The sequence below is a fragment of the Sus scrofa genome, chromosome 14, assembly GCF_000003025.6.
Source record: "Sus scrofa isolate TJ Tabasco breed Duroc chromosome 14, Sscrofa11.1, whole genome shotgun sequence".
Taxonomy (NCBI): Eukaryota; Metazoa; Chordata; class Mammalia; order Artiodactyla; family Suidae; genus Sus; species Sus scrofa.
In genome coordinates this window covers 31,904,281-31,925,545 of record NC_010456.5, presented here as the reverse complement: position 1 = coordinate 31,925,545, position 21,265 = coordinate 31,904,281, and the positions used below count along the sequence as shown (strand labels likewise).

General features: G+C 39.4%; 1 protein-coding gene across 1 annotated transcript in view; it reads left to right on the top strand.

The window, feature by feature from the left end:
- The window catches only part of PPTC7 (PTC7 protein phosphatase homolog), a 41,177-nt gene extending 21,010 nt beyond the window's left edge, over nt 1-20,167 (top strand). Inside the window, exons 2-6 of the mRNA XM_003132884.4 lie at nt 3,819-3,998; nt 9,306-9,504; nt 12,648-12,771; nt 14,257-14,386; nt 16,157-20,167. Of these exons, the coding sequence (XP_003132932.2) occupies nt 3,819-3,998; nt 9,306-9,504; nt 12,648-12,771; nt 14,257-14,386; nt 16,157-16,215 (692 nt within the window). The 3' untranslated portion in view covers nt 16,216-20,167. The remainder of the gene's footprint in view (nt 1-3,818; nt 3,999-9,305; nt 9,505-12,647; nt 12,772-14,256; nt 14,387-16,156) is intronic.

The window sequence follows — 21,265 nt, the reverse complement described above, 5'->3', positions numbered from 1 at the left end:
TAGTCTGACTTTACTGCCACCATATCATGACTGCACTACTGAGATAGTCTCCTGACTCATTCCCATTTTCGCTTTTGCTCTCCACACAGCAGGCAAAAGGATCTTTTTTCTTTTTCTTATCATTATTTCTACTTAAACTTTACATAATGGAAAATTTCAAATACATATCAAAGTAGAGGGATAAATGTATCTCATTAAGCTTTAATTATCTGTTCATAGCCAGTCTTGTTATCTATTCTGTTACTCCCCTGCCCTACTCCCTATTATTTGGGAAAAAAAATCCCAGACTTTATATTATCTAATCATCTTATTTGGATTGCCCTAAAGTGAAATTTTGCCTATTGGTTGGTGACAAAATTGGAAAAGATTGCTACCCCAGTAGTGATAAGGTATTTGCCACCCTCTTTACTGTCTTCTAATTCTCTTTCCTCTCGTTTTTTTCAAGATGTGTTCCATTTCTGTTTGATAAGTGCCATCACCAGAAAAATAGTTTCATGTGGCCATTTCATGTTAAGCCGGTTTTTCAGGGATACATATGTAGGCACTGTCCTACTTTTATATCAAATATGATCTTTAAAGTGTGTGTGAAGGTTGAATCACAAAAAAATATAAATTTATGTCAATTGTATTTCAAAACCAAACTCATGGAAAAAGAAATCAGATTTGTTGTTATCAGAGGCAGGAGTAGGGGAGGGGGAATTGGATGAAGGCAATCAAAAGATACAAACAGCCCAAAGAAATAGCAAAAAGCCAAAAATAAAAAAAAAAAAAAAATTAAAAAAAAAAATAGGGAGTTCCCGTCGTGGCGCAGTGGTTAACGAATCCGACTAGGAACCATGAGGTTGTGGGTTCGATCCCTGCCCTTGCTCAGTGGGTTAACGATCCGGCGTTGCCGTGAGCTGTGGTGTAGGTTGCAGACGCGGCTCGGATCTCGCATTGCTGTGGCCCTGGCGTAGGCTGGCGGCTACGTCTCCGATTCGACCCCTAGCCTGGGATCCTCCATATGCCGCGGGAGCGGCCCAAAGAAATAGCAAAAAGCCAAAAATAAAAAATAAAAATTAAAAAAAAAAGATACAAACATCCAGTGATAAGGTAAGTACTAGGCATATCACATACAGCATGATAAATATGACTACCACTACTGTGTGTTATATATGAAAGTAGTTAAGAGCAAATCCTAGGAGTTCTCATTACAAGGAAAAATGTTTTAATTTTTTATCTACATAAGATGATGGATATTCACTAAACTTATTGTGATTATCACTTCATAAGTCATTATGCTGTATACCTTAAAATTTTACAGTGCTGTATGTCAATTATATCTCAGTAAAACTGGAAGAAAAAATGTAAATGTGTATGTGAGGAGGATGTTTCATGCTCAGAAACAATTAAAAATTATAAATTCCCTAATTAATATTTTTTATAAAATCAACACATGCTCATTATAAAAATAAAATTTAATACAGAACAGAATGAAATAAAAGGCTAAACTCTCATTTCTTCACAGATCACTTTCAGTCCTCTATTTCCAAAACAACTACTGTTATTCTTTTTTTTTTTCTTTTTTTTGGTCTTTTTAGGGCCAAACCCACAGCATATAGAAGTTCCCAGGCCAAGGGTCAAATACGAGCTGCAGCTGTCGGCCTAGACCACACAGCTCACAGCAAGGCTGGATCCTTAACCCACTGAGCAAGGCCAGGGATCAAACCCAAGTCTTTATGGATACTAGTCGGGTTTATTAACCACTGAGCCATGACGGGAGCTCCCTATTATTATTTCTTATAGATCATTCCAGAAAGGCTCATTTATGGTCATTTAAAACTTTAATAATGGGAGTTCCTGTCGTGGCTCAGTGGTTAATGAATCCGACTAGGAACCATGAGGTGGTGGGTTCGATTCCTGGCCTTGCTTAGTGGGTTAAGGATCCGGCGTTGCCGTGAGCTGTAGTGTGGGTCGAAGATGTGGCTCGGATCCCACGTTTCTATGGCTCTGGTGTAGGCCGGTGGCTACAGCTCGGATTAGACCCCTAGTCTGGGAACCTCCATATGCCGCAGGTGCAGCCCTAGAAAAAGACAAAAAGACAAAACAAACAAAAAAAACTTTAATAATGTATATATCTGACACTTTAGTTCTCTCAGTTTGAATCCAGTAGACAGAAATTGATTTTAATAGCATTTTTAATTACTTAGTTACATTTATAGTTGTACAATGATCATCACAACCAGATTTTATAACATTTCCATCCCAAAGCCCCAGCGCCTCCCCCTACCCCCCAACCTGTCTCCTTTGGAAACCATGAGTTTTTCAAAGTCTGGGAGTCAGTATCTGTTCTACAAAGAAGTTCATTGTGTCCTTTTTTAAGATTCCATCTAGTATCTATGAAGACATGGGTTCGATCCCTGGCCTCTCTCAGTGGGTTAAGGATCCGGTATTGCCATGAGCTGTAGTGTATATTGCAGACTCAGCTCAGATCCCACATTGCTGTGCTTGCCGTGTAGGCCGATGGCTACAGCTCCAGTTTGACCCTAGCCTGGGAATTTCCATATACTGTGGCTGTGGCCCTAAAAAGACAAAAAATAAAATAAAATAAAATATAAAAAGAGTAGTTCCTGTTGTGGCTCAGCGGTAATGAACCCAACTAGTATCCATGAGGACGCAGGTTCAATCTCTGGCCCTGCTCAGTGGGTTAAGGATTCAGTGTTAACATTGAGCTGCGGTGTAGTTAGCAGACTCGGCTCGGATCTGGAATTGCTGTGGTTATGGCATAGGCTTGCAGCTGCAGCTCTGGTTTGACTCCTAGCCTGGGAATTTCCACATACCGTGGGTCCAGCCCTAAAAAAGAAAGGGGAAAAAAGCTATTAACAGATAAAAAAAAAAATAAAAAGAAACAGGTGACATTAATTTTAATAATGTATTCTCTTTAGTACTTTATATCTAAAGTATTAGTTCAGTGTGTAATCAATATAAAAATTAATGAAGTATTTTATCCTTTTTTTCCACACTGAGTTTTCAAAAATCCAGTGTGTGTTTTATACTTAGAACACTTGGATTGAGTATGAGTCGGATCAGCCACATTTCTAGTGCTCATTAGTGACACGTGGTAGTGGCTGTTATACTGGATAGTGCAACCCTGTACAGCATACTGATGGTCTCTGAGGCCCAAGGAAAGGGGATGGGATATAGTCTTAACTTTGTTGTCTCTTTCACAGTTATTGGCCAATATTTATTTATTTATTTATTTTAAAGATACTTCCTCATTTTATTATTTTTTTATTTATTTTTATTTTTATTTTTTTTATTTTCCCACTGTACAGCAAGGGGGTCAGGTTATCCTTACATGTATATTGGCCAATATTTAAAGTTAAAAGTTTGCTGCTTTTGGTATTCTTAATGATGCTTTTTGGTAATTCTTAGTGATAGCCGGTTCTGGCTGAATTGTATTCTCACTAGCATCAACACTTTCCTAAAAAATCAATTTTCATTCTTATAAAATATAGCAAAGATTAATAATACAAATACGTCTGTGCAAAAATGAAAATCCTTGTGAACTCTTAACTCTTGGCTGGTGGGCAGTGCCACTCTGGTAGCTCACATGTTTATTCATCAGTATACAAAAGATGAAATTCTAAGTAGAGAATGTGGCTTAGGAGTATTAGTGTATAATACTTTAAACCTGAGCACCTTATATTCTCTGTTTTGGGGTAAATATATGTACGAATATATAGAAACATTACTAGGAAGATAGAGGTAAAATTTTCTGAGACATTGGTTAAGAGTATTCTTTAAATGTAATTTTCTTTCTTTTTTTTTTTTTTAAGGGGTTGCAGATGGTGTAGGAGGATGGAGAGACTATGGAGTTGATCCATCTCAGTTCTCAGGGACTTTAATGCGGACATGTGAACGGTTAGTAAAAGAAGGACGGTTTGTCCCAAGTAACCCCATTGGAATCCTCACCACAAGCTACTGTGAGTTGCTGCAAAACAAAGTACCTTTGCTTGGTAAGTAGATATCCTATGTGTTTTCCTCTCTAAAGAAGCCAAGAGATAATTAACAACAAAACCAAGAAAATCACTGACCAGCACAGCTCTTTTTCTGAGGCTCTTTCTGTTATATTAAGCAGTTTGATAGAGAAATTGTGGGTTACACCAGAATACTTAATACTGCTGGAATAGGTACAACTGCTTTGGAAAACAATTTTGAATTACAGAATAAAGTTAAATATGAACCAGTACCAGCAGTTCCATTTCTGGGTCTATACCCTAGACTAGAGAAACTCTTGCATATCTCTTGTCAAGAGATAGGTACAAGAGTGTTCATAGCAATATTATAATAGCAGAAAACTGGAGACTGGAGTTCCCATTGTGGCTCAGCAGAAACAAATCTGACCAGTATCCATGAGGACACAAGTTCGATCCCTGGCCTCGCTCAGTGGGTTAAGGATCTGGCATTGCTGTGACCTATGGTGAAGGTCGCAGGCATGGCTCAGATCCCACATTGCTGTGGGTATGGTGAAGGACAGTGACTACAGCTCTGATTCATCCCCTAGCCTGGGAACCTCCATGTACCGAGTGAGCAGCCTTAAAAAGACAAAAAATAAAGAAAACCGCATTTATAGTAGAAAAACACATTTTGTAAAGGATAAGTTAGCCTGCATGCCTAACTAAGGAACGTGTTGATGAGGGAAAAGAGAACATTGCAGAATACCACCTAACAGTCTAATTCCGTATATTTCAAATTCAGAAACATAAGCAAGTAAAACCACATTGTTTAGGGATTCTAAAATACGATAAAAGAAGAAAGAAAAGCAAGTGGTTATATAATCAAGGTAGTGAGTCTCTCCTAGGGAGGAAGAAAAGGGATGAGGTCTGTGAGGTCTGGCATGTAAAATTTAGTTGATTACCCATGGAGAGTTCAGGTTGCAAATATGCTCCCTAACTGCTAGCAGTTAGCATTTAGTCTATATAGATCTGTGTTAATCTTATATTAGAAGATTTACAAGTACCTAGTGTTTATCTGGTATGCTAATAGAGCATTCTTTGGCCAAGCTTCTACATTTGTTTGGTAAATAGTTTCTTGGGAATTTACCCAGCAACTTACCCAGCCTTCTAAGCAGGCTTTCAGAAAGGGTGTTATTAAGTTTCTGCTAATTGCCAGCATCTCTCTGGTTACTAGAAGGTCTTCCTTCCAGTCACCGTGCACATTTAAAATCAGCCTCTGTTCAGTGTTAATGGAGATCTCTACGTTGTAGGATTTTGCCTTCAATTTAAAACCTTTGTTAGAAGGGATTCTTTTTAACCGTGCTACCATCTTCTGTCTTCTCTGTGCTGTGATTAACCACTTGTTTTTCTAACTGAAGAGAAATCTCGAAATTACCACTTTGTCATAATTTGCTATTTTGGATGTGTGGTCTTGAGCTTGCCTAGTACTGTAGAACATCCTAGGTTCTATTTCTAGCACCTGTCAACTTGCCATATGACTTTGGGCAAACCACTTAACCTCTGACCCCCTTGTTTCATATGTTAACCAAATAAATCTTTTTTGTGAAAAGCAATGAATTGAAGTTTCTTGCAGTACTCAGAAACATGCTGAGGGAAAAGAGGACATTGCAAGATAGACACAGAGAGTATATAGACATGGATACCAGGGCCCAACTCATGCACGTTCTCATGAGTCTTCTGCAGACTCCCTCCACCCCCCCATGCAGTACATTTACTGTGACCTGGGATAACCAGTTACAAAACAACTGTCCTGACTTTGTACTTTGAAAATTTTGTTTTTTTGCTATTTTCCCCTTATTCCTACTTTTTTCTCCTGTTTACCTTCATGTAACTGGAAGATCTTAATAAGTTTAAGGACACATTAGAAGTTTTCTTACATTGAATATTATAATTACCTCTTCCTCTAAAAGATACAGTGAAATAATCCTTTGTTACCATGTTTGACCTGTGTACACTTTTCTCTTACCTTATCTGCTCATCTCTAAACTATTTGTAACTAAAACTCAAACATATTTGACAAAGACAGTCTGCTGAATTTTACTGAACTTCAGCTATAATTGCAAATAATAACTTTATAAGAGTAATCCTTTTTTAAAAATTCTACAATTGCTAAAAAGCCTATGACATAATTCCAATATAAAAGGCAAGCTGAGGCGTTCCCATGGTGGCTCAATGGAAACAAATCTGACTAGCAGCTATGAGGACGAAGGTTCAATCCCCTGGCCTTGTGGTTAAGGACCCGGTGTTGCCGTGAGCTCTGGTGTAAGTTGCAGACGTGGCTCGGATCCCACGTTGCTGTGGCAGTGGTGTAGGCCAGCAGTTACAGCTCCGATTCGACCCCTAGCTTGGGAACCTTCATATGCCTTGTGTCTGGCCCTAAAAAGACAAAAATAAATAAGTAAAAGGTAAGCTGATAGCTGCAACCAGTTGTTTCTTGAGAATTTCTAGCTGCTTTTAGATCTGGGTTGGCGTTACAGGCTACTTGTTGACATATTTCCTCAGAAACCCTTTAGTAGATTAGTCTTATGAAGTCAACATATCTTAAGCTTTGAGGGATCAGTCCTGGTAAGGTTATCCCTTTTTTTTTTTTTTGCTGCAGGAGACGTAGTGGTGGTTTACAAAATAAGGGGACAGGTGATAAAAGCATTTCCATTTTTGCCAACAGATTTGCTCGGGACCTGTCTGGATTACTCAGTCAACAGAACATCCAACACTGTCATTCTTAACACTCTTTTCTTCTTCTTTGCCTATTTGTTCCTCTCCACACATGTAAGAAAGATGAACTCTTCTCTCAGTATTAGGCTGTCAGAGCCTGAGCCGTGTGCACACATCAGTAATTTGAAGAGGCAGAGGAAAAGTATACACACTACAAGCCCTGATGATTCTGTGAGGCCCCGCTTCCCTTCTTTGGTGCTGCTTTGCGTATTAAAGCTCTGCCTCTCATGCACAGGACCATTTTGATTCTCACACAGTAGGATACTGCCACAAGGGTAGCAAAATGATAGCCTCGGTTTGTGAGTAAGTAATAATGAATCAATGCAAGTCCTTCCTGCAGCACAATATTCAAGACTGTGCTACTCATCTGTCATTTTTCTTCTCAGTTAAATTAACCCCATCATCTTTCAGAAGATCTTTTGTGTGGTGATTGTATTAATGATGTAAATGATTAGAGTTTTTGTGCATTGTGTTAGGAAGGAGGGGTATTTGGTGATTTTAGCTCTAAATATAAACTATGGAGTAGGTTCTCTGACAGCATGGCCCATTAGTTACAGTACCTTTTTCTTTGACAATTAATGGATAGGGACTTATATATTTAATTAAGCTTGGCATTAAAGTGTCAGATTTGTACCCATCTAGTGTAGGTAACAAGCAAATAGAATTTTTGAACATTACATTGAGACAAATGCTTATATTTAAGGCTTTTGGAGGGGGTGGATTTTGTTTTGTTTTTTGTTTTTTTGTTTTTTGTTTGTTTTTTTTCTTTTTAGGGCCACAACCATGGCATATGGAGGTTCCCAGGCTAGGGGTCAAATCAGAGATACGGCTGCTGGCCACAGCCACAGCAATGCCAGATCCGAGCCTCATCTTCGACCTACACCACAGCTCACAGCAACGCCGGATCCTTAACCCACTGAACAAGGCCAGGGATCGAACCCACAACGCCATGGTTCCTAGTTGGATTCGTTCCCACAGCTGTGGCAACACCAGATCCTTAACCCACTCCTTCAGGCTGGAGGTCAAACCCACACTGCTAGAGGCATTACCAGATTCTTAACCTACTGCACCACAGCAGGAACTCCAGTGCTTTTTTTTTTTTTTTTTTTTGTCTTTTTGTCTTTTGTTGTTGTTGTTGTTGCTATTTCTTGGGCCGCTCCCACGGCATATGGAGATTCCCAGGCTAGGGGTTGAATCGGAGCTGTAGCCACCGGCCTACGCCAGAGCCACAGCAACGCAGGATCCGAGCCGCGTCTGCAACCTACACCACAGCTCACGGCAACGCCGGATCGTTAACCCACTGAGCAAGGGCAGGGACCGAACCCGCAACCTCATGGTTCCTAGTCGGATTCGTTAACCACTGCGCCACAACGGGAACTCCTTTTTTTTTTTTTTAATTACAGTGAATTTCACTGTTTTTGATGTACAATTCTTTACATTTGGCATCACTTTTTTTAAAAGGAAACTTTTTTGGGCCACACCTGTGCATGTGGAAGTTTCCAGGCCAAGCTTCAAACCTGGGCTACTGAAGTAACAATGCCAGATCGATCCTCAACCTTCTGTACCACAAGGGAACTCCTAAAGGAAAACCTTAATATTAGTTTATAATCTACTTGTTTCATTTATCTTTGATTTTCAGATATTTTTCTCTAACACAATTTTAGTGGCTATCAATTAAGGAGGAGTTCCTGTCATGGCTCAGCAGAAATTAATCTGACTATCATCCATGAGGACACACCATTTATGTTTATTTCTTGGTGAACTGCTTATTTTTCTTTTTTGCCATTTTTCCTGTAGGTATAGGTTGTAATTTTAGCACTTAAAGTAGTCTCGTAATTGTATTATCAAGGTTATAATTTTAGCACTTAAAGCAGTCTCAGTAATTGTATTATCAGCCTCAGTCTGGGGAAGGTCATGCAATTTGTGTGCTGCACAGGTACATAGAAGCTTCTGCTTGGAATGTGGCCTCTTCCCTCTGAAGATTAGTAGTTTCTCTAAAGTGAAGAGGTTGATTCCACCACAAGCTACCTGGGAAAAATGGTCTTGTTACTTCATAATGAGTCAGTCTCCAATAAAAGTTCTTCATGACCTCAGCAGATGGAAATCTGGTTAAAAATTGTAATTATGTGCCCTGTCTTTAAATGTTAGTGAATTTCATAGAGGAGGCTTCCTGACAATGACTAATGAGAAGTGTCAAGGAAACGTAACATTCTCATTCTGGCATTTAAGTATTAAAACTTAATATCTCAACAACATCCTTTTGAGCATTTGGCATAAATTATAGCACTTTTGAAATGAAATAATGTGGTTAAATACTCGCTGTTTTTATTGTTTTCTATCTCTGCAAATGGAAGAATCCAAATCATCAGAGGCCTATTTACTGTGTATAGTATAAATCCCTTTTTCTTTCCCCATCATGTTGATTCTGATCAGGCTGCTATTGACATTGATATGGAGCATAACTAAGAAAGATCCTGTTTAGGCAAAGGAGGTTCACATTATGTCATGTTGCTCTTTGGAGCGATATGATAACAATGTGTCTGCAGAGACAGCCTAGGAAGCGAAAATAATGGAGATCATTTTTGTTTCTAGGTAGCAGTACTGCCTGTATCGTGGTGCTGGACAGAACTAGCCACCGCTTACACACAGCAAACCTGGGTGACTCTGGCTTTCTGGTTGTCAGGGGTGGTGAAGTTGTGCACCGATCAGATGAGCAGCAGCATTACTTCAACACTCCATTCCAGCTCTCAATCGCACCCCCGGAAGCCGAGGGAGTTGTCTTGAGTGACAGGTAATCTTCCCTCTCACCCACAGGTTCCCTCCCATCCCCGATAACTACAGTGGAGATAGGCATTTTCCATTCTCATGAGAGGAAAGAAAGCACATAGAGGACCTTTTAGTCTGACATTGAAAGATACTCTACTTGAACTTGATCTTACAGCTAAGTTGAATTCTGATAAACATCTAATTTGACAAGACTGTGAAAATACTATTTTAGAATAGAGTATCTGTTTTCCATACCAAGGCTGCTTGATCATACAGTTGTATTTGTTAAATTGTATGGAGAAAAGAAGCATTGTTCATATGTGCCATTGCCTGTACCAAATTAGGGAAGAATGCAAACAAATATCTGCTTTATTTATTAGACTAGCTTCCTCATTCTTAGGGCCTCCTATAGTATACATCATATAGACCTTGCGGTCCCTGCACAACCTGTGAGGGCAAAGTTAACTCGCAGGAAATGGACTCAAAGATGTTCCTGGGTATGTTCTGAGTGTTCTTAGGTGTTTTTGTTTTTGTTTTTCTCTCACCTTCTCTCAGTTCATTTTTAAATTGTCAAGAACTTTCCAAGACAATCAGTACTTTTTTCAATCAACTTTTACAGTTTATCTTTTCTGAGATCAGAGAACACAGTAACGCTGAATAGTCTCAGATTTTATTATCTTCTAGCAGTTGCCTATTGTCTCTTTTTAATAGTTCTTATTAAGCCAGATCTTAAGTCGAAACTAAGATTAAATGATTATTACCACCATCTTTTAAATTGGAATGAGCATATTATATAATGAACTATACAGTATTGCCCATATAAAGTCTGTTGCTAACTCCTAGAGAGAGAGAAGCATTTTTTACTTTCAGATTAAGGCAGATTGCCATAACTGAAAGAAAAGTTGATTATAGGCCCTTCTTCACTGGCTGTAATGTACATCAATATTAGACATATTGGAATGGGGAGAACTCAGAACTCCAAAGCCTTGGTAGATGTCAAGTTCAGCTAACAGTTTTTGGAGAACAGAATTTTAATTTTCCTTTCCTTGATTCTTGTTGTTTTGGCTTCTAAGTACTAGAGCTACCCTGCTGTACCTTATGCACTATCTTTGGGACAGTCTGGTCAGGGCAGCACTTGGCCTGGCCTGCCAGTGAGGTAGAGGTTCCTTCCCCTGGAGGCCAGAGACAGCTTGCTAGCATGTGATTTCAGCTCGTGTTTCAGTGTAGTCAAAAGTTTCCAGCAGCACAGTATGTTCACTCAAAATGGGCAAAACTGCAGCTGGCGGAACACCAAGCCCATGGGTGGGAGTGTTGGGAGAAGAGGACGAACTGTCCAATGGCAGCAAGTCTCTCACAGGCAGACTAGCAAAGGACACTCCTGGGGAAAGAAAAACCTCAGCATAAAATAGAGCTTCAGTGCCAACCTGGTCATTAATCTAAACTTCTAGAATCTGACTAGTGTTCGGAGACTGAGCAAATGTGAAATGTCTTGTATTGTTTCTCTTTATTCATGGAAGAAATTGACCTGGTTTCTACCAGTTTCATAGACCTTGTTTTTGGAGGTTTTTTGGACTTTTTTTCCCCCTGCTGTATGTTACCTCCTTAGTTACTAGTTCCTCTTATCTATAAAATATGATTTTAACCCTGCCCTACAGATTCCCTTTAGTATCTGTTTTTATAAAATGTTTATTGTAGAAATGTGTAAGTGAAAGCCGATTTCTTCTTGCCAAAAGTCCATCACAGAACTTTTAGGTGTGCTGCTACTTTGCTCAGTCAAGAGAAGACAAACTAGAAGTTTTCTCAGTGCACTTTATGTAAATCCCCAGCAGGTGTGGGTGGGCTGTTTGTTTTTATATTTTCTCCTCACAAATTTTATAATATGTCACACAAATTTTGGGGAGGTTTCTATCCAACCTAGGGCGCTTTGGTTTTGGCCCCTCCCTTCCAGGTCAGTGTATGAATTTTTTGCTGGCTCTTGTTCCCTGATTATAATTAAGGCAGACTATCAGATATCTTACCTTTCCCTCACCTTGGAGGCCTGGAAGCAATGGATCTGACCTTTGGAAATGGCTGAGAACCAGCCTCTGAGAGGGGCATTAACTCTGAATGTGTTAATCTTCTCCCCACCTGGCATTCCCCTCCATACCTCATCCTTAGGTCTCTTTTCATCAGGTGTTGTCAGGGAGAGGGGAACATCTATCTCCCATCTATCTTTTAAAAAATTTTATACAAAAAGATGTATTACATGTAAAATCTACCTCCTATTCCTGCCCCCATCCACATATTCTCTCCTCAGAGGCAGCCGCTATTATCTGTTTCTTTGAATCCTTTCAGATTTATTCTCTGCATATAGAAGCATCTGTATGTATGGATCTCTGTCACAAACACACACACAGAATACTTTGTTCTCTTCATTAACAATACAGTAATGAGTTTTTCCCAATTTGGAGGATCAGCTACTTTGTTTCTTCATTCATTAGATATTTCTTGAAGACCTACTGTGAGCCAGGCACAGTAATAAATAAATAACTTACGCATGACGAGCACTTTGTAAGCCCTGGGGGACACAACAATCTTTACTCTGCCAGAGTAAATATGACTTAGTAATATGAATTTGGTGTTACTAGTTGTATACTAGTAATTACTAGTATTATAGTAAGAAATGCCATTGTAGGTATTTCATATGACTTAATTATTATAGGATTTGCATGTTCTCCTTCATAATGCTCAGTTATTCCACCATAACACAGCCTCCTAAGAGCCAGATTCAAGCCTGCAGAGAAACTGATGAGTGGAAAGTGAGTAAGAGAGGATGGAATTTGGCTCTAAAGAATTAGGAAACAAAGACTCATTTCCACTAGGATTTTAGAGACATTTTAGAATTTGACTCAGAAAAGAACCTTCCACCTTTTAAACTATGTATGACTAATCATCAAACTCGGTTTTACTTGATAGTTTCAGTTAAGCTTTTGAAATATTTATATCAGTTTTCAGTTAATTTTTTTCAAGGGTAGGAATTTCAGAATGATAGTTTTTATTATTGACTGTTACTATAAGTTAACTTTCCTTAAAGCCTCATTACATTGTAGCATAGTGCCTGTTGGAAACTTTTAATAGTTATCTGTAAAGGGCTCTCTCAACTTTCCCCCTACCCTGTCCTTGTTACAGCCCGGATGCTGCTGATAGCACATCTTTTGATGTCCAGTTAGGAGACATTATCCTGACGGCAACAGATGGACTCTTTGACAACATGCCTGATTACATGATCCTTCAGGAGCTAAAAAAGTTAAAGGTAATTAACTCAAAGTTTGGCTCTTGGAAACAGTCATCCTCTTTGGGCAGCTGAGTTTTATTAATTCAATTGCATTATCTCTTATAGTTTTAGAAAGGACTGTTTTGTAAATTTAGGAAAATAAAAATGATTCTATCTTTCATGCAGTTGTAAATGGAAATAGAACTTGAGGGAAAAAGGCTTCTCATTCACGCCTTTATTTAGTAGGATGGTAAGGGCAGGAAAAGTCCACATGGGAAGACTTCTTGTTTTTAATTGCATGTTAATGGTATTTAATGGTGTTGGTTGCTGGTTGTCTTACTTTTTGTTCGCATCAAAAACCCAGTAGGTGTTGAGGCTGGGAAAGATAAGAAATGATCATACCAGAGCTAGCCAAGGGCAGCAGGCAGCTAGAGACCTTGATGTGATCTGAGCTGTTACCAGTGACAGTTCAGACTTGGCCCATACAGAGAGTGGAAGGAAGTGAAAACCAAGTCTGCATATTCTCCTGGCTTTGTAAAAGTACTAACTCTGGGGGAAATTAGGCTTTTCTCATGTTGTTACCACTAACCAGTATGACTTTGATTAAGGTTCTAAACTTTTTAAGCAATATTTTCCTCACCTGTAAAATAGAGGTGAGGTGGAGTGGTACAAAAAGCCCTACGTTACAGGCTTGTGGTGAGGATGAACCAAGACCATGCTTTAGAAATCCTTAGAACCACTGGAGTTCTGTGGTGCAGGGGCTTAAGGATCCGATGTTATCACTTGGGTCACTGCTGTGGCAAGGGTTCAGTCCCTGTCCTGGGAACTTTCCCATGCTGTGGACGCAACCACAAAGAAAAGAAGAGAAATCTTAGCACCATGCCTTGTCTGTGGGGCTCAGTAAAGGTCAGGTGCTTACATGGGCTGCCACTGTGCTCTATGCAGTGACAGAGTGCCCTTATGGAGCTTACTTTCTAGTGGAAGAAGACAGATAATATAGAGAAAGAAAGAATTGATAAATGTTGCTGGTAAATAAGAAGAAAAAATAAAGCAGAGTGAAGGAATAGAGAATAGAGAGGGCTTTTCAGTAGGGCAGCTGACAGCGTTACTTGGAGAGAGCACTGTGCTTGGCCAGAGTGCATCCCCAAGCAAGAAGACTTTTGAGGTCATCCCTAAAGTGCTATCAAAATCCGCCCTTTGAGTCCCATCCCATTTTAGCAAGAATGCCTTAAGAATTTCAAATGGGAAAAAAAAACACATGAAAATCCAAACTTCAGGGGCCAAGGCCATCCTAGTAAAGGACTTTCTGTTTGACATCTTGTGCAGGCGGCACTGGTGGTCTCATTTCCATTTTAGTTGAGGTGTGATGATTCAGTGTCTTCTCTAAATGGAGTAAAACTTAAATGGTGGAAACTATGATAGGTAAATGTTACTGTCTTTAAAAGTGATGTTTGCAAATATACTTGATGCAGAAATCATGTAAGGCATTATGGTAAAAATAACTCCCTCATCTTTCCATTGTAGAATTCAAATTATGAGAGTATACAACAGACAGCAAGAAGCATTGCTGAGCAAGCTCATGAGCTGGCCTATGACCCAAATTATATGTCACCTTTTGCACAGTTTGCATGTGACAACGGATTGAATGTGAGAGGTAAGCATTTTTTAGGAAGGTCATAGGGAATGACTGGGGACACAGAGGATGGGAGCATTATGGGCTGTGGGTGAAGCAAACTACAGCACTGGGGTGAGACTGCCAAGAGGTCCTCTCCCACCTGTGAGCCTGTGGCTTTTAACAAGGTCAGCAGGCCCTAACACTGGAGGACAGAGCAAGTGCATGTCATCATGTCTTCCTCATAGAGGTACCCTTCAGTATTGAACTTCACTGGCCACAGAGGCAGGTGCAACCTGAAGCCCTTTACTGCCGCCAGTGTACTCTTTGGACTTGCGCCCAAAAAGCCTCTGAGCTCCGTCTGGAGGGCCTGAACATTCCTAACAGTTTAAACATTCTGCCCTTCACCAGCCTGACATTTCACTTCTCCCTTCCTCTGGCTTTGTGGGACTCGTTGACAGTATTTGCCTGCCAAATGGCCACAGCAGGTTTTGAAGAGGGAAGCAATGTTAGATTGTCCTTGCCTAAGGAATCCTTCTATCTCCTGAGTGATACATAACTTTGGGAGCAGGCTAGTAGCTCAGTTTTGAAGCTTGGATGACATGTTGATACTAGCATACTAGAACTAGTAGAGTTGGTCAGTTTCTTGCTGGTATAATCTTATGACATGTAAAACATTTCTTAATTGTCCAGGAAATATTAAAATAGAAAAAAAGCACATGCCGTAGCTGTTTGCCAGATTAGAATACAAGACTATTCCTAGTTTCAAAACATTGGATATGTTTGTCCAAATTAGGATTCGAAGCATGTAACTTTGTCATGCAAAAGTAATCTTAGCCACATTTTGTCTTTATTGTGATTGCTATAAACAGAGGATGTTGTGGTGGCCATTTTAACAGAGCTTTTTTTGTAAAGGGGCAGGAAGGGTTTGGGTTTTTTGTTTGTTTTTTGTTTTTTTTCCTAAGGCTGCACTCCAGGCATTTGGAAGTTCCTGGGCTAGGGATAGAATCTGAGCTGCAGCTGCAGCAACGCTGGATCCTTTAACCCACTGTACCGGGCAGGAAATCAAACCCATGCTTTTACAGTGACTGAGACACTGCAGTTGGATTCTTAACCCAGTGTGCCACAATGGGAACTCCAGGGAGTTTGTTTTGAAAGCTTCAGTTAAATTATGTGTGATTTCTCTTTTTATTTTTTATTTTATTTTTTTGTCTTTTTGCCTTTTCTAGGGCCACTTCCGCGGCACATGGAGGTTCCCAGGCTAGGGGTCTAATCGGATCTGTAGCCACTGGCGTACACTAGAGCCCTCATTCGTTAAGTGCTGAGCCATGACGGGAACTCCAAATTATGTGTGATTTCTTGATGTGTTTTGTTTAACTTTTTATCAGGTTTTTGGGTGGGTTTTTTTTGCCTTTCCTACTAGAATATATTGCCAAACCTAGCCTTCCTGAAATGCCAGTATTTGTCTCCTAGTATTTATTTAGGCTTACTTTTTTTTTTTTTTTTTTTTTATCTTTTTAGGGCCACACCCGCGGCATATGGAGGTTCCCAGGCTAGGGGTCAAATCAGAGCTGTAGCCATCAGCCTACACCACAGCCCCAGCAACGCCAGATTCAAGCCACTACTGCAACCTACACCATAGCTCACAGCAATGCCAGATCCTTAACCCACCTAGCGAAGCCAGGGATCCAATCTGCATCCTCATGGATACTCGTCAGATTCGTTTCTACTTAGCCACGACAGGGACTCCCTAGGCTTACATTTTTTATTGACTTCTCCTTTTTAAAATATCTGAATATGTTTTCATTTTAGGCGGAAAGCCAGATGACATCACCGTCCTTCTCTCAATAGTGGCTGAATATACAGACTGACTCTCCTAGGTGTCAACTCCTTCCTTTCCTTTTATCATCCCAAATTGCCCCCTGCCATGTGTGCTGATCCTGCTGGCAGGACCACGTTTCTTTGCCACTGATCTCAATGGCCAGTGATGTAAGCCTTTTGCCTGAGACCCCATTGAGATCTTTGTTGAGAACCACTACTATCATTCACTAGCTCATATCTGCCAGCAACATTTAAAGAGAATCAAGATTTGAAGATTGGCCTTCACTTCTTACTGTCCTTTCCATGATAGGATTGAGGTTTCCAAAGCCAGAATGGCTATTACTTTTCAAAAACGGTTGAAATACTGAAAATGAGTAATATTGGTAAAGTGAATTCAAAATTACAGTGTGTAAAAGGGATTTTAAAAGTCTAACACAAATTGTAGGTTATGGTACATGTACTAGAAACTTATGTTATTCATCAAAAGATATGTTACACGTGTACTCTACAGTCTGTGTTATGACTGGGTGTGGCTTTATGTTTTTATTTTAAACTCCTGTTTTTCAGGGGCTTATAATCTTGCTCTAAAACACTGTTCTGGATTACAAAATCTTGATCCCAGGAGCTTTTTCTGTTTCAAGTTGGAAGAAAAATTCAGTTTAGTTCTATGGATGCACATGTTTCATGGTTTTTAAAAGATGTTTAATTGTGCTCCTGTGATGAAAGTTTCAGCAGTTTATTGATTAGTGCATATCAGGTTGGTGGCCTGATCTGCAGGGGAGGGGGGTTGGGGAGACTCCTTACCAGAATTTTTTAATGGAAATATTTAAGGAAGTTCCCTGGTGGTCTAATGGTTAGGACTTGGCGCTTTCACCACTGTGGCCCAGGTTCAGTCCCTGGTCTGGGAACTGGGATTCCACATCAAGCTGCTGCACACTGCAGCCAAAAAGAAGAAGAAATATTATTTAAGATTACAAAATTCCTCAAAACCTAGAGATTTAGTATTACACCTGAAATTCCTTCCAGCTGTCTGATATGATGCCCCCATGTGGGAGCTCCAGGCCCATAGGCCTGATGGGTTGAGAATGGACAGCTCTGAATTTTGTTGGCTCTTGATGGTCATGCTACCCCTCATCTCGCTCTCAGAGCTGTTGTTAGTAGCCTTGCTTTCTCTAGAGCATGCACCACATTCAGGGAGTCCGTGTGGAAAGAGCACCATGGGTAGTGGTAGAGTCAGTGAGGAAAATTTCTAATGATGATCTGACTTTTGCATTTGGCCGACACAGAAATTTAGGGATTTCTGAATCAAGCTTAATGTTTACAGTTTCCAAATAGCCATCTTGCAGTGTGTAGTTTCCTTATAAAAATACCCCACATTCAGTTTTTCCATTATCTGCAAGCTCAAACTTATTTTTAAGGTTTGTGTACAAGTCGACTGCTGTAAAGATATATTTTTGGGTCTGTTTTTCCCCTCATTAACTTGGTGGTAGAAATATATATATATATACTTAGAAATCCTTAAATTAAAGCCATGTTTTATATATATATATACATATATATATGTATATATATATGTATATATATGAGTCAGGTAACATTGGTGTATAGATGAGAATGCAATTAAACCTGATGAGAATCTACTTGAGGAGAATATAGAAAGTCTCTTTCTCTAAAGGAGATACTTACTCCCTGGTTTATTGCATTAAAACTTATGTTTGAGGTTACCTCAACTTGTTTTAAAAGATTTTGTTTTGTGAATTTGTACTGTATATTTGAGTAACTGTCAAGCTTTTGTTTTATTTAAAATTGTTTAACATGTACCATGTACATGTCATTACTATATTTCAATGCATCATGCTTGTAACAGGCATTTCATTTATAATAAGAATGAGTTATTCATTTGTAAGCCGTTCAGTAATTTATCTACTATTCCTAAATTGGCATAATGTTAGATATCTATTTTGAATCACCTTTAATTACATGTCAGAATGCCTTAACTACCCTAACTTGACAAAACAGAATTCTTTGGTAGAGGAGATTGGGGGCGGGGGGGAGTGGAGAGAGACTCTGTTTAAGTAATGAGAACCCATCGTGCTGTGATAAAACACAGAAGCGTGAGTGGTAAGTGGCGGGGTATTTATTTTGCACACACTATTTGCATTCTCTGTGTATTTAAAAAGTAAAGAAAGTTGCATCCAGAAGGGTTTTGTTGAAAGGAATACATTTACACTTGGGCTGATGACTTAAGTTCTTCTGTTGGGTTTTTAATGATTTTTGATCAGAGGTATGGAGCCTTATGATCTGGATACATTTTATACTAATTTTTCAATGCCTGCATTTAGTTCATGGTAAGAGCAGTGCTGGTCAAGTCACTGACTTTTTTCTGTACTCACTTATACCATCAAACAAAATCTTCATAAAGCTAGATTGGTGGTGTTGTACACAGTTTCATTTAATCAACTTAGTCTTTTTTGGGAAATGAATTGTTAGAAATTGACAATGTGTTTGTTCCAGTGACACTGAAACTAGTGGAACAAGAATTGAGTTTCACAGGGGAACTGACTTTTGGCCTGTAGATGAGGGATATAAAATATTTTCTCTGTTTTTTCCCCCTGCCCTTTTTGTGTTGTGTACTTCATTTTGTGACTGTGGGGTCAGTTGGAGTGCTGCTTAACAAGTAACTCTCCTTCCACTCTCAGTGGTCAGAGGCTGCTGTGTAGGACCCACACTGGAAGTTTCCAGGTCACAGGACCCAAGTCTTTGTGGGATGTGCCTGAGAGATACCCCTTGGTGGGTCTAATTCTGAACTTGATGTGTGTGTTAACTGTATTTTAAATCAAGCAGTATAAATACACACACATTTGCCTCATGTAGTGGACTTTTATAACAAAAGAGAATTTGGGTTTCTAATTTACAAATGGCAAATTATTTATCCCTTCCTGGATGCACCAAAGACCAGTAAAGTTTATAGCTTTTCCATCTATATTTATAAAGCAATACTGTATTATAAAAATCAATATTTTTATCACATGCTTGAAATTTTTATTTTGTTCTGTTTTAAAATGTGCACTCTAAACATATCAGAACCTTATTTCTTCCTGTGAACTTAAGCTGCCTGCGCACAAAAAAAAAAAAAAAAAAAATTACTGAATGGATATGCAGTAGAGTCCATCGGCTCTTAAAAACTGAAAGAAGAAATGAGGTGAGGAAAACAAGTTATTTGTCCTGAATTACTGTACTGGCTTGACATGGTTGATGGGTACTAAATCACAAAAGAATCCATTCCAGGTGTGCATGTCTGGGGGTGGGCTGTGACTAGATTAGAAACTAGCTTTGCATGATGGGAGGGTGTCATCTCCTATCAGCCGCATTTGTTCTGGATAGAACAGTAGCCTTCAGTACCACCTTCAGTACCACCAACCTACCACATCAAGTAACGAGGAAGGAATTGTGAGAATTTACCAAGTCTGTTTTGAGCATTTTGGAAAATGTAAACAAAAATGGCTAGAACTATAAATGTTTGTACTTCTGATTAAGTTCATGGTTCCTTGTTACCTTATATACCAGCTATCTTTGGTAGAAGCTACAGCATCCAATTTCCCTGGAAACTCACATTTTTGCATTTAGCAGATTTTGCAATACCAAAAATCCCAAATCTGATTCTAAAACAAAATGTGAAACAGAAAGCATTTGGATTCTATTGGTTCAAAAAAATTAAATTCTTTGCAAAACTGAACTTCTCAACCAAAAATTGACAATGTCCATGTCAAAATTTTAACTGTTAAGCAGGTAGTTTGTGGCAAAGATAGCTAAGTAATGAAGCAAGTCTGAATTTGTGTATACTAATGAGCTGCTTTTTTCTGTTGAGACTATCATTATTTGTCTTACCCAAGAGGCAATGACCTGAATTGGATGTCTGAAGTATAACTTATGCAGGAATAGTTCTGTAAATACATTTAAATAAACTGTAAAGATATTTAATAAATATAGTATTTATACTAATCTATGTATTCCTTTTTTTTTTTTTTTTTGGTCTTTTCTCTTTTTAGGACCACACCTCCGACACATGGAGGTTCCCTGGCTAAGGGTCCAGTTGGAGCTGAAGCTGCCGGCCTACGCTATAGCCACAACCACTCAGGATCCAAGCTGTGTCTGTGACCTACACCACAGTTCACAGCAACATGGGATCCTTAACCCACTGAGCAAGGCCAGGGATCAAACCCACATCCTCATAGATGCTAGTTGGGATCGCTAGCTGCTGAGCCACGATGGAACTCCTATGTATTCCTTTTAATTAGAATAGTAATCAAATAAGGCACCAGCCCTTGACATTGAGTTTGTTGTTCTCTATCAGGTCTTTATTTCTAAACCTCATAGTCAGTCTAGCGGTGAATTCATACTTTGTAGCTATCATTTCTGTCTTTCACTAGTTTTATCTGCTAAGGCCCCCCTTTTTTTTGCCATGCCCATGGCATGCTAAGTTCCTGGGCCAGGGATCATATCCACACCACAGTAGTGACCAGAGCCAGAGCAGTGACAACACCAGCTCCTTCACCCACTGGGCCACCAGGGAATTCCTGCTAAGACTCTTTTTCATCTGTGGATTTACTACATCAGTTTAACTTCCTCAAAATGGATTACTAGCTGAATAAAAAATATAGATGTTTTCCCAAATGAGGAGGCTTGCATCTTCTGAAAGGTATGTGAAGTCAAAAAATCCTGGTGTCATTTAAATTTAGCATTCTGTATCCAAATTCTAAAATCCAAATTGTATGGAGTTCCCATGGTGGCTCAGCAATAATGAACTAGACTAGTATCCATGAGGACCTGAGTTCAATCCCTGGTCTCTCTCAGTGAGTTAAGGATCCGGTGTTGCTGTGAGCTGTGGTGTGCATTGCAGATGCGGCTCAGATCTGGCCTTGCTGTGGCTGTAGTGTAGGCTGGCAGCTACAGCTCCAGTTTGATCCCTAGCCTGGGAACTTCCATATGCTATGGGTATGGCCCTAAAAAATAAAAATAAAATAAAAACCAAATTATATACAATTTGACAGTGTAACTATCTTTCACACACCAGTGCTGCATGTAGATGATTACTGAGGA